The sequence below is a fragment of the Chrysemys picta genome, chromosome 2 (genome assembly GCF_011386835.1).
Source record: "Chrysemys picta bellii isolate R12L10 chromosome 2, ASM1138683v2, whole genome shotgun sequence".
NCBI lineage: Eukaryota > Metazoa > Chordata > Testudines > Emydidae > Chrysemys > Chrysemys picta.
Window position 1 is genome coordinate 84,855,724 of NC_088792.1, and position 13,097 is coordinate 84,868,820.

The following is a 13,097-nucleotide window of genomic DNA, read 5'->3' on the forward strand; positions in this document are numbered from 1 at the left end:
CATGAGTTCTCAAAGATAATTCCAATAGTTCCAAGATTGCTTCAGCTAGTTCCTTAAGTATGCTAGGATTAATTTCACCAGGCCCTGCTGACTTGAATACAACCAACTTATCTAAATCTTCTTTAACCGTTTCTTTCCCTACTCGGCTTGCATTCCTTCCCGTTGTTGTTAGTATTACTTGTGTTCAGTATCTGCTCATCATTACCCCTTTTAGTGGAGACTGAAGCAAAATAGGCATTAAACTCCTCTGCCTTCTTGGTGTCATCAGTTATTAGCTCTCCTTCCCTACTAAATAGAGGACCTATATTTCCCTTCATTTTTTTTCTCTTGCTCCTAATGTATTTAAAGAACCTCCTCTTCTTTGCCTTTTATGTCCCTCACTACGGACTTATGCCTTAGACTTTCTGATTTTGTCCCTACATTCTTATGCTGTTCTTTTGTACTTCTCATTAGCAATTGGTTCATGTTTCCTCTTTTTGTAGGATTCCTTTTTGATTTTCAGGTCATTAAACAACTCCTGATGGAGCCATATTGGCCTCTTACTATTCTTCCTGTCTTTCCTTTGGATCAGGATAGTTTGCAGTTGCACCTTTAATAATGTCTCCTTGAGAAACTTCCAGCTCTCCTGAACCACTTTTTCCCCTTAGATTTTTTTTCCCCATGGGACCTTATATACCACTTCTCTGAGTTTGTTAAAGTCTGCTTTTTTGAAGTCCATTTTCCTTATTTTGCTCCTCTGACTCCTTCCTTTCCTTAGAATTATAAAACTTATCATTTCATGATCACTTTCACCCAAATTGCCTTCCACCTTCAGATTCGTTACCAATTCCTTCCTGTTAGTCAGAATTAATCTAAAATGGTTGTCCTCCCCCTGCCCCCCCCAACCCCCCTGGTTACTTCCTCCGCTATCTGAAACAAAAAGTTGTCCCCAGTACACTCCAAGAACTTTATAGGAAATTTTGTGTTTTGCTGTATTACTTTTCCAACAGGTGTCTGGGTAGTTAAAGTCCCCCATTACTACAAGGTCTTGTGTTTTGGATATTTCTGTTGTTTGTTCAGGAAATGCCTCATCGATATTTGTCTACCTGATTTGGAGGTCTATTAGACCCCTACTGTGACATCACTCCTACTTTTTTACCCCTTTTTTCTTTACCCAGAGACTTTCTGCCCCGCACCTCCTTGTGAACCTCAGAACAGGTTTATATATTCTTGATGTATAATGCAACACCACCTCCCTGTTTCTCTTGCCGGTTCTTCCTGAACAAGCTATATCCCTCTATACCAATATTCCAGTCATAAGACTTTCACAGCTACCCTTTTAAACCCTGCTTAACCTTGCAGGGACATTGCAGTATAGATAAACCTTATGGGGGAAAGGGGATGGGTTTGAGAGAACCAAGAATATATAACCCTTCTCAGTCTTCAAAAGTCAGTTATGAAAGGAACATGCTGTGCTTTTTATAATGGACAATTGGTGCTACAGAAGTAATCTTCTCTGGTTTCCTCTGTGTCCTCACCCATTAACTTGAGGTGCCTTTTCCTAATTGACTTCATCATAGAGAAAATTAGTAAAAACTCTACAGATAGAATGTGCAAGTGGTAGGGTCCAGGTGAGAGCACTGGAGGGGGGCTTAGTTGGAAAAGAAAATTGCCTGCCATACATATCACAGCACAAGTTTCTTTTTCTTCAAATTAACAGTACTAATTATCTCAGTATCCCACTTCCTTGGGAATCACATACCTTTTCTGTAGGCCTCTGATTATGGCGGTCATGTCAGTTTCTTATTTTGATAGAACTTTGTTTGAGGAACTGTTGAGAACTTGAGATAATCTGATACGTAATATCAATGGCAGAATTTACTGCTTAGTAACACGTTTGTAGTTTTACATGTGGGCTTTGTTCCCTAGTCCCTTATTTTTGAGTATTCATTGTTTTGTCATATGTTTTCACAGAATGCAGCTCCTTCTCTCCACCAACTACAGTGATCCTTCTTATCCTCTTGTGTTTTGAGGCTCTCTTGTTTCTCATCTTCACATCTGTAATGTTTGGGACCCAAGTACACTCCATCTGCACTGATGAAACGGTGAGTTCTCCGTGGTCTTGCGTTCCCCTGCTCACAGTTGTAAGATCTGTGAAATGTCATGTGGTTCTGCTTCACTGCCCTAGCATGCATGGAGCCTTTGAGGCTGATATAAAGCAGACTAAGCCTGCACAGTGGCTGAGGTCACTCCTGAATGGCTAGCATAAGAAGTTGGGTAGTGTGGGGATGTTGCAACTACCGCAACAGTGAGTGATATTTTTATCTTAACAAGCATAAGTAACTGGGATTACTCTGCAGAGAGTTTCACCCCAGTGGAATGGGGAATCTTAGACAACAGACTCCCTGTGGAGTGTTTGCTGCTAAGGAATCATTAAAGATTCCAGTGGGTAGTACCTAATGTTACTATTTACAGCTTCAAGTGTTGAAAAGCAAAGATGAGACCAGTGAGATGGAAAAAAGAATTTTGTTTTGTAAATTTCCAGTTTAAGCTTTTCTATAATTTACTTAATCGGGAGCTCTCTGCAGCTACACAGAAATTCAGCACCCTTGCTGTGCTCCACAGCCATGAAAGCTATCCAGGATGCTAAGGCAACAATGTGGAGCTTACACAGAAACACTGGAGTCCCTTGTTCAGCACTGCATCCTGACCTCTTCTTCAAAGGTGAAGTCCCTAACTGGTAATAGTACTTTTACCCCCGGGAGAATATCATCAGACTTCACCAATCATGCTCAGGGTATCTGTCATAGCTTAACAGAAGTCTAAGCCCTTCCCTGATTGGATAGGCTGGGGGAAGTGACAACCTTAAAGGGGCCACTGCTGAGTGTCTTAGTGCAGGGGTTTCCGAACTTTTTTCCCCTGAGGCCCACCTGGGCAGCTGCAGTGGGCACTGTGGCCCTCTGTTAACACGTATCTGTCAGAGAGAGGGGCACCACGGGGTCCCTCGCCTCAGCAGGGACCAGGGCCAGCAAGAGGCCAAAGGGGCCACTGCCAGCCCCTGCCAACGCCTTCTGCCTCAGCAGCCTGCTGAGTGCCTTGAGCTCATCACCTGGCAGCCCTGCCCCGTCACCCACCCAACACCCTGTCGTGCCTCACAGGCACTCCCTGCCGGGAACGAGGGAAGGGCTCAGGGGCCGCCTGTGTCGGGCAAAGGCAAGAGCTCAGGTTGGGCCCAGCCATTAACTGATGGTCCCGATCACAGCATTGTCCAAGTGGGAACAGAGCAGCACTGCTGAGCCCCAGTCCTGGGGGCAGAGGGGAGGGCGAAGGCCTGATTCTCCAGGGGGCCCGACAGTGACGGAGCCATCCAACTGCCCGGGGAGCCAGTCGCCTCTCAGAGCTGGCCCCTTCTCCTCACCCATCGCCTGGCGGCTCTGCTTCGCCCTCTGCCACCCGCCAGCGGCACTGGGCTCTTCCAGCCCTGGGCAGGGGCCATCACCAGCCACCACTCCACCAACATATACGGTTTGCAGGGCAATGCCCTCCCAAGCTCCGCCCATGGCAGACTGCCCGGGACTGTCGATGGGCTGCAGCCCACAGTATGGGAACCCCTGTGTTTAGTGGGCAAGTCTAAGGAGAGTTTAAACAAATTTAGAATCTGGCATTCAGGACCATGCAAGAACAGTCTGCTTCTCTCAGTTCTTCATTCCCCAGCTAGCTTCATGACACTTGCATTCAGGTCTACTTTGTTCCAGGGAAAGTTGCAGATATTTTCTGCTGAGTAGGGTCCAGGAGAGTGTATTGCTGAACAACTAGCTCCTACCAAGATTAAAATTTATCAGCTTATATAAATTAATGGTGGTGTCTGTGAAGTCATTACTGAATTTTCAACAAATACAGGCCAAAATTTTCAAACTTGGGTACCTAAAGCTAGGCACTTAAATAAGTGCCCGGATTTTCATACATGCTGGGCATCTTTAGAAATAGTCACATATATCATTTTTGTACATATGGATATAGGTTCCTGAATATAGAATCCTGAGTTTTTAAAGGTAGGGGCAGGGCTTTTATTCTTTTACAACTTTCTTCTATGCCACCCGTGTTACACATCATTGTCAATTTGTTAGCATCAAGGTTGCGTCTATCTGGCATGTGATTCTTATGTTGAGGAACACTTAGAAATGAAATGCTATTAAATGTGGTCTTTTTTTACTTCTTTTACCTTGCATCTTGTTGGGGTGGAGCAGGTTTCCTCCAATACAGACTCGAGCTCTGAGAATCTCCTCTCCTCACCCCACCCTTTCATATATACCCCACAGTGGTGATTCTCCTCTGCTAGAAAAGGACTAGATCAGTTTCTGACAGAACCTGAAATTTTGCTCCTTGTGTTACCTATGGAGATGGCATCACCTCTTTGGAGCTGCCCACACTCCTGCTTGCACGTAACTGGGAGTTCAAGACACACACTTGTTCTACAGTGCACTGAGCTGCAGTGCAGGGGATGCATGTATTGACAATACACGGGAAGAAGATGATTTTGCGAAAAGGCCCTAAATTAAAGACTGGAACGGTCTGCCCATTACAGATAGCCAGAATCAAGGATTGTCATTCTCTACTGAAAGCAAAACCAAACAATGCATTTATAGCAACAAGAGCTATATATTTAAGACCTAATTTATTTTATGGATTGCAAATATAATAAGGATTTTTTTACATGATTAAGAACTGTTTCAACTGATTGCTTGAAAGCCTATTTTTGCTCTCCCTCTAATCTTTACTAAACCAATATCCATTTTTTCTCTCCGTTCAGTATACTTATTTAACTCTTTCGCCCTGCTGTCTGCCCGTGCATGTTATGGCAGCAGTTTTAAGAGGCACTGGGTACGTTCAGCCATGCTGAACATAGGCCATTTCCTGAACTTGCATGATGAATCTGGGAACATTATAGGGATTATCTTGCTTTTTTTTTTTGTCTGCAAACATATAAATGGGTTCATATAAAACTTTCCCTTATCCAACTTAGGCATATGTAATGCTTTCATCCAATAAAAGTACATGTTGTATTTCTGTTTTAAAATTGACATATGTGACAATTGTAGGGTATTTTTTTAAAGGTTTGAGCATATTATTAAATGTGATTTTTAAAAATGGCAATAATTTTGTTTTCTAAGGAATATTTCCTATCCTTTTTTAAAGGAAAGGCTCTCAATAGGTAAATTTGTATTTTCTTACTCCATCCATGTGATTAGGGGTAATTGAGAGATCCTTTTCCTGAAAGCAGAACCACAGCAATTAAGTGCTTGACTGAAAGTGTAATATTTCTGTTTTCAGGGAATAGAACAATTGAAAAAGGAAGAGAGAAGATGGGCTAAAAAAACAAAATGGATGAACATGAAAGCAGTATTTGGCCATCCGTTCTCTATAGCATGGCTTAGCCCATTTGCTACTCCAGACCAAGGAAAGGCAGACCCATACCAGTATGTGGTCTGAAGAATTTCCACTAAAATAAAACCACATTTCAGCACTACTGTTATATAATTTTTATATGAATGTTTAAAACAAAACGTAAAACAGAAACTCTTTTTATGTCTATTAAAGGCTGTTCGTTGCAGAGAAAAAAAAAAAAAAAAAGCCCTGTATTCTGCAATTTTAGATAATACTATGTCTCTGGTGGCTGAAGTGTCTTCTTTTTTTCTGTTTGTTTTGTTTTGTTTAACTTGTTAACTTTACTGGCCTTTGTTTCTATCTGCTTCCTGTATGGCATAATTAATGTGAAGGAGACCCTCTTTCTCTGTTGTGCCTGTCTCTGCTAACCGAGTAGACTGTAATGCTGTCTCTAGACTGTGAGGGTATCTGTGTAAGTGCCAACAGTGCCATCTTCCTACACAGATATCTTTGGACTTCCTAATGGTGTGTACAGCTCTGACTGGGCAGTGAGTTTCTTTCATAAAAGAGGACGTTAGCTGAGAAATAGACACTTTGCTTACTGAACATTGAAAGGTGGAAGATGAGGGTGTGATGCTGTGCAAGAGCCAATTAATAATGTGGTCACATGCAGTTAAAGTATTTAAAACAAATGTTGCCAATACCACCTTTTTTGTTTCCAGAGACAAAACTGATTCCATCTTTCTGGCATTCTTTTGTCCGCTCCCTCCCTTGTAAGTAGGAAACGTTTCCCCTCTAGGGAAAATATGGCAACTTTGGTGGAACACTCTCTTAATTAAATGCCTTACACTTAGAGGAAAAAAGAAATTTCATTTTAAAACTCTTAGGATCATCTTGTTTGTGTATGTCTGTCTTTGATAAATAAGCTGTTAAAGTGATGCCTACTCAACAGTGTGAACGTGACAACTTGCCATAAAAGCGTAGCACTGATGGTTTGTGTAGGTCTACCTGAACAATTAATTTTCTGTTCTTAGGACCCTCCATCTTTATAACTTTGTAAATCTCTTATGTTTATACATATAAATATTTTAAATTGGGAAATGTCAGTGTTAAGGAGTATGCATGCCTACTGTCATGATTGTGTGGATAGTAAACTATGTGCAGTAAATGGTTGACTGAGGGAGGGACAGAGGGCATTCCATCAAAAACAAATTCAGGTAAAACTAAATCTTATGTGACTGAAACTAATTTTTTTTTGTATCTAGGCAGGAATTTTATTATATTCTGAATCATTTTGAAAAGGGGCCGTTAGCATAGTGCCAGTGGGACCCATCAATCAATCATAAACAAAGGAAAAATGTAAATAAGCTGTAGCCATGGATTCCGATGTAACCTTTTCATTTTTTAAAAACACTTTTATTTTGGAAAATGACCTATTAGGCTGAATCGAAGCCATGGGGGAGGGAAATACGGGGAGGAAAAGGCTAGTGGATCTGTCTCACTTTGAAAGTAATGTGAATGCTGCATCTTTTCAATTCTGTCAATGCTTCCATATGGAAAACAAATGCAATAAAACTTTTTCAAAAACTGTTTCTGCTCCTTTCTTACTCTAAATGTTTGCACAATTTGTAGTGCCTCTTTAAATTTTCATCTTCAGCCAAGCTGGGAGAAGCATGAAGGTTAAGTAACTTTGGTGCTCAGTTTTAAAGTTTAAAAATTAGTTAATCAGTAATGCACTGTTAGCTATTTAACTACTTTTAGGTGGTTAAATTGCTATCATTGACTGCATCCAGAGGGTAAACAGTCCCCATATTTTCCTCTTGCATGCTGAGGCGTAAATCCACAATAGTGTTCATATCATCTCAATTTGTTGCTATAGGAATGCACACAGGCTTATATGATCTCATTGTATGCTTCAATAGGAGACATTGGTGGAAGAAAGATGCCTTTAGCATGCACACAGTTCTTAAAAAAAGTCCTCTCTTTCTGCTCCTGCAACTGTCCCTTATTTTTCTTCTAGATCGATCTCTACTGGGAAAGCCATTGTCATGTGTGTGTCTGAAACCCCCAGAATATGTTTACTTCTTTAATTCTAATTTGTGGTATGACAGGGGATTTGATTAGTGCTGCTGTCTAGTTAAAAATCATGGGCCAGATCCTCAGAGGGTATAAATTGGCTTAGCCCGTGGGAGCGTGGAGGTTTGTTGATTTACACCTGCTGAGACTCTGGCCCTGTAACATTTTAAAAACACAATCCAGTATATTAATCCAGATTATGAAAACTGAAAATGAAAACACGTATTTTTGCTAAATTGGTTTACCTTTTACCATTTCTCTGACTGGCAAGTTCCAGTTCGAATTCATTTCTGCCTTTCTCATGCATTATAGAAATTATATTTACATGCCACCGCGTTGTTTACATGAGTAGCTAAAATGCCAGAACATTTCATTGGACTTAAATTTGGTAAACTTTTCTTATCCCAAATCCAAATGTTGTCAGACAATGGTTATTTTGAGGATAACGGTTGTAATTACATATAATTTAAATATTACATTGTATATTTTCTAATATAGTACACTTTTCTTTTAACTGAAATTTCAAAACACCTTTTAGAAATACCCATGGTTTTCTCTATTTCCAGAACTGTATATATATCTGACAGTGACCAATGGTCTGTCATTTTACTGGAAACCACTGCTTTAGACCATCCTGACAGCAGCACAGGTGACACCACATTAGACCAGGACACAGAGTTTTAATAGTCCAGTGATCTCCATGTCTTGAATACACATGTTAAATGGATTGCTGTGCACTGCACAATATGATTATCTGATTAACTGCACTCTAATTAGCACAACCTCTTGTTGACCTTGTGTACTGTATGACAGCCTAAATTACTAGATAATGCATGTATCAGAGGGGTAGCCGTGTTAGTCTGAATCTGTAAAAAGCAACAGAGGGTCCTGTGGCACCTTTGAGACTAACAGAAGTATTGGGAGCATAAGCTTTCGTGGGTAAGAACCTCACTTCTTCAGATGCAATAATGCATGGGATCTAAAATTTAAAAAAAAAAATGCTACCGAAAAGTTATAGGGCTGTTACTCCAGTTCACCATAGAAACTGTGAAAAAGGAATTAACACAATGGTGAATCAGGCCTATAGGCTCTTCTGTTTGGGAATCAGTTTAAGCAGTAGAAAAAGAGCTTGGTTTCCCATCTCTTCCCTTCCTCTTACACACACTTGCACTAGTTCTTAAAAATAAATGCCATAAACAGCAGTGAGGATAGTAAGGGTTTGGTTCTAACTCTGCAGATAGCTTCCGGGTTTGTTAGCAAACTACAGAGAACCTAAACTTGCTTCTGTGCTTTAAGCTGAAAAGTGCTTCAAGCTCACCACCCCAATAGCGCAATTGCAGGACTCCGAAGCACACTTGCTTAGTTTCTCACGGGGACATGAACAATAGTTTTAAATTGGGCTAGAAAGGCATTGCTTTTCTGTGTGAATATTGCCTGTCTCCAGTACAGCTTGACAGAAGAACAGAAGCTGAGCACCATACTCACCAAGCAGCAATAATAGTAATGATGCCTACGTCTGCAAGGGCTTCCTATTGGAATGTATAATATGTTGTCAAAGCTACACATTTCCTCATCCCTTCTGCAAGCTGTTTAGGCCACAGGCATTCTCAAAAGTCTTTTTTAAAATTCTGGCTTATGGACTTGTGTCAACAAATGGAAAACTTCTCTAAATAAACTCTGAAAAAGGTTCGAGTTTAATGCACAGAATTGCATGGTGGTCTTCCTCTCCTGCCTGCCTATACCAAATCTCTATTTTGAAACTACAACTGCCACTAGCTGAAAACCTATACAGTAACTCCTCACTTAACGTTGTAGTTATGTTCCTAAAAAATCCGACTTTAAGTGAAACAACGTTAAGAGAATCCAATTTCCCCATAAGAATGAATGTAAATGGGGGGGTTAGGTTCCAGGGAATTTTTTTTTTTTTGCCATACAGTACAGTACTATAATTGGGAGGTACCCCCGCCTTACCCCACACAGGCACAGCCCACTGGCACTGGAGACAATGAGGCAAGCAAGGAGGCTGAAGGTGCTGTAGGCTAGGAGAAGCACGTTGTGCAGCAGCAGGGGCAGCTTCCCCTACTCTACAAGCACCAAGGGCGGGGAGCTCAACCCTCAGCCTGCCCACACCACCCCTTCCCCCAAGCCCCCACCCTTAACTCACCTCTTCTCCCCCTCCTCCTCCCCCTTTACTCCACATGCCACATCCTCACTCCTCCCCCCTCCCTCCCCTGCCTCCTGCCCATGGCAATCAGCTGGCTTGCAGCGTTCAGGAGGCAGGAGCGAGGACTCGGCGCGCAGGCTCCCCCTCCCGAACGCCGCAAGCCAGCGGATTGCCGCAGGCAGGAGGGAGGTGCGCCGTGTCCTCGCTCCTTCCCCATCACTCCTGCCAGCGGCAATCCGCTGGCTTGCGACATTCAGGGGGCCGGAGAAACGAGGATGCGGTGCACCTCCTCCCTCCATCCCCTGCCTCCTGCTGGTGGCAATCAGCTGGTTTGCGGCATTTGGGAGGCAGGGGAGGGAGTGGGCGCCTGTGTGCCGAGTCCTCGCTCCTCCCCCCCGAACGCTGCAAGCCAGCTGATTGCCACAGGCAGGAGGAGGGGGCAGGCGCTGATCCACGGGGTCTGTCGGTGGGCGGGAGGCACTGTTGCGGGGGGGGGGGTGTAGGGGAGCTAATAGGAGGGCTGCCAGCTGTGGACAAAGCAGGCATCCAAATGACGTTATAGCGAAGCATTGCACAACTTTCAATGGAGCATATTCTGTAATTGAGCAGGGACGTAAGATCAAAACATTAAGCAAGAGGACGTTAAATGGGGAGTTACTGTATCACATTATTTATCAGGCCTACTACTTGTAAAGTGGTGGTTACACTCTGATGATATCAAAGTAAAGCCTGAGATGATTTTTCGGCCAAGTTCTCCTGAAAGAATCTATGGATAATTAGAGAACCAGTAGAATTATAACATCACAATAATGAGAAGAAAGTATTCTTAGTCAGACTCTGTTCCTATTTAGCTTTAGCAGAGTTCTGAGAGAAGATCTTTAATAAAGACCCAATATCTTTAATTAAGGATGGGGGAAGTTCTTACTCTAGATTTATTATTTGTTTCAGTAAATCTAGGCTGCCCATTTATGGACCAGAGCCCTGTTGTGATAGGCACTAAACAAACACACAACAAAAGGACAGTTTGTGGCCCAAAGAACTCACAATTTAAGGCTATGTCTACACTAGAGAGCTTACAGCGGTACAGCAGTACTGCTGCAGCTGTGCCACTGTAAAGTCTCCTGTGTAGCCGCTCCGTGCCGACGGAAGAGTGCTCAAACAATTAAGAATCTTTTACTGCAAGAATGGCATAGAAAATTGTTCTCCTCTGCAGATTTGTGTGTACATGCGCCAAACTTGGAAACTGAATTCAATCAGTAAAATATAAAACAAAACTTTTTGCCCTGCCTTAAATGGAGATTGCAACACTGTCAGTAGTATGGCTATAGATATTATGTATGCATATGCATGCGCCCCCCCCTATAGTAATGGTTGCTGATCATTGCCAGTAATAAATTATAAAAATATCTTCTTTTTTCGTCTACAGGGTATCGAGCGCCTTAAGAATCAGACGCCTACTTGGGAAAAAGTCAGAAGCTGGGAAGGGATGAAACTGGCTTTTGGTGGCGATTTCTCCCTGAGCTGGTTCAATCCTTTTTCAGGCCTGAGTTGCAAAAAGGCTCCACCCTCTGGGGTGGCAGCAGTTCCTCCACCTGAAATAGTGACTGAAGAGGCTCTTGAGCAATTCTTGGAACAAGCGGCTGCTGTCCAAGTGTTAAATGAATAAGCAAAATCCTCTCCAAAATGTCAACAAGCTCTCCGTTTTAATTAAATGTTTGCAGCCCAGATTTAGCTTTAAGGGGCCATGGTGCAGAAAACATCTGGACATATTTGTCCAGAAGTCAGGTGCAGTCCTAGTAGAAGTAATGCAAATCTCTATTGAATGCCCAACCAATGATGAAAGGTATAAGCTCTATTTCTACCATTGGAAAGGTTTTATTAAGCAAAGAGCAACTGCCCAGCTTTGCACAGTTCCCAATTGTTTGTTCAAGGAGTGACTCCTTTTTTGGCTCAACAGGCACGGATGCTGCCTTTGACTCATGAGGTTCCCAGTTCAGGTTTCAGCTGTCTTAAAGTTCAGGGCAGATACAACAGATGGGCAAATTCATCCTGGTGTAACTCTACTGACATCACTGGAATTGTGCTGGGGATAAATTTAGCCCCGTGTAACTCCAGCTACTGCCTGAGATTCTTCTATTTGAGGGCCTGATCCAATGCCCATTCAAGTCAATGGGGGCCATTCCACTGACTTCTATGGGCTTTGAATCAGGCCCTAAGTCTGCAACGGTGGCAGACACAATAGGTGAATCTGGTATATCGCTAATGTTTGGTAAATACAACAGATGAATATGTGAATCTTGGTAGCACAGTAAATCTGCCAGATCAAGTCTTCATCAGTGTGTCATGAAATTGTACTCTACTGTTAATAGCAGGATTGCTTTTAAGAAGGAAACCTGCTTAGTTACAATAGCTTCCATTAAAGAGTGTATCAGACATGCTGTAATATTGCCTTAAATGTCAATATCTTAAATATTCAGCTGTCAATTCTTGGTAGAAGTTGACTTTTTAAAGGTGACCACTATGGAATACTTTAGATACTTACACATTTGTAGTTAGTAAATGGTTACATGACAATACATGCTAGATATAAAAGTTTTATTACCAAGAGTTGAAATGGTTAAACAGCTCATGAGTGGCAAAGTCATAAATGAGTTGTATGAGCCATCCTAAAAGGAGGCCAATAAAATCTTTTATATCAAACTACATTGTCCTACACAGATTCTATATTGCAAATGAATATGAATGAAGAAAAGTTTATTTTAGGAATATTTTAGACTTTTTTTTTTTAAATGGTCTTTTTCTGTCATCTTTTCCTTGTAAAAACAGATACTTTAGTTACTGTCAATCTAATTCTATAGAACCTGGGGAAGCCATATTTTGGCCCTGCCACTGGCCTGTCAGGTGACCTTGAGCAAGTTGCTTCCCCTCTCAGTGCCTCAGTTTTTTTCTCTCTAAAACAGGAATAATGAAACATATCTCCTCTCTGAAGTGCATAGAAATCTATGGATGAAAGGCATTATGATATAAGAGGTAGGTGATATTTGTATTTATTAAAGAGATACCAGATGGAACCTGTACCAACCAACCTGATTTGAAAAATGTTCAGAATTTAAAATAAAACAAAACCCCACGGCCTTAGTGTGTTATGACTTGACACACTAAGGAGTACTGAAAAGAGACTGTCTTTGTTCCAGTCCTCTGCTGTGGGTGAGGGTCACAATAAGTTAATCCCCTTATTATCTGATGTGGGTTAGTATGCCCGGACTCTGGCAGCTGCTACAAGCAGTTTGTTGAAAAACAGGAAAACTTTTTGAGCAAATATTTCAGAAAAGTTGCCCCCCCCCCTTTTTTTTTTTAATTGAGAAAATCTGAAACTTTTCTAGGTGCTCTAGTCAACAGGAATTAAGAATCAGGTTTGTTCCTCAATCTACAGCTTAGTTTAAAAGAAAATCTGCTCTTCTGTATACTAAGCTGTTTTGTCATCAGAAACAAA

At 41.8% G+C, this 13,097-nt stretch overlaps 1 protein-coding gene across 4 annotated transcripts in view; it reads left to right on the top strand.

Annotated features, from left to right (window-relative positions):
• The window catches only part of ZDHHC3 (zinc finger DHHC-type palmitoyltransferase 3), a 38,959-nt gene extending 27,576 nt beyond the window's left edge, over positions 1-11,383 (top strand). For 3 of the 4 annotated variants that reach the window (XM_008171136.4, XM_065587115.1, XM_065587116.1), the window contains 2 exons: positions 1,954-2,084; positions 5,311-6,951. In XM_008171136.4, coding sequence (XP_008169358.1) covers positions 1,954-2,084; positions 5,311-5,469 — 290 coding nt within the window. In that variant the 3' untranslated portion in view covers positions 5,470-6,951. Of the gene's footprint in view, positions 1-1,953; positions 2,085-5,310; positions 6,952-11,030 lie in introns of those variants that run through there. The other variant, XM_042841054.2, reaches the window with a different exon arrangement.
• The last annotated feature ends 1,714 nt before the right edge of the window (positions 11,384-13,097 follow it).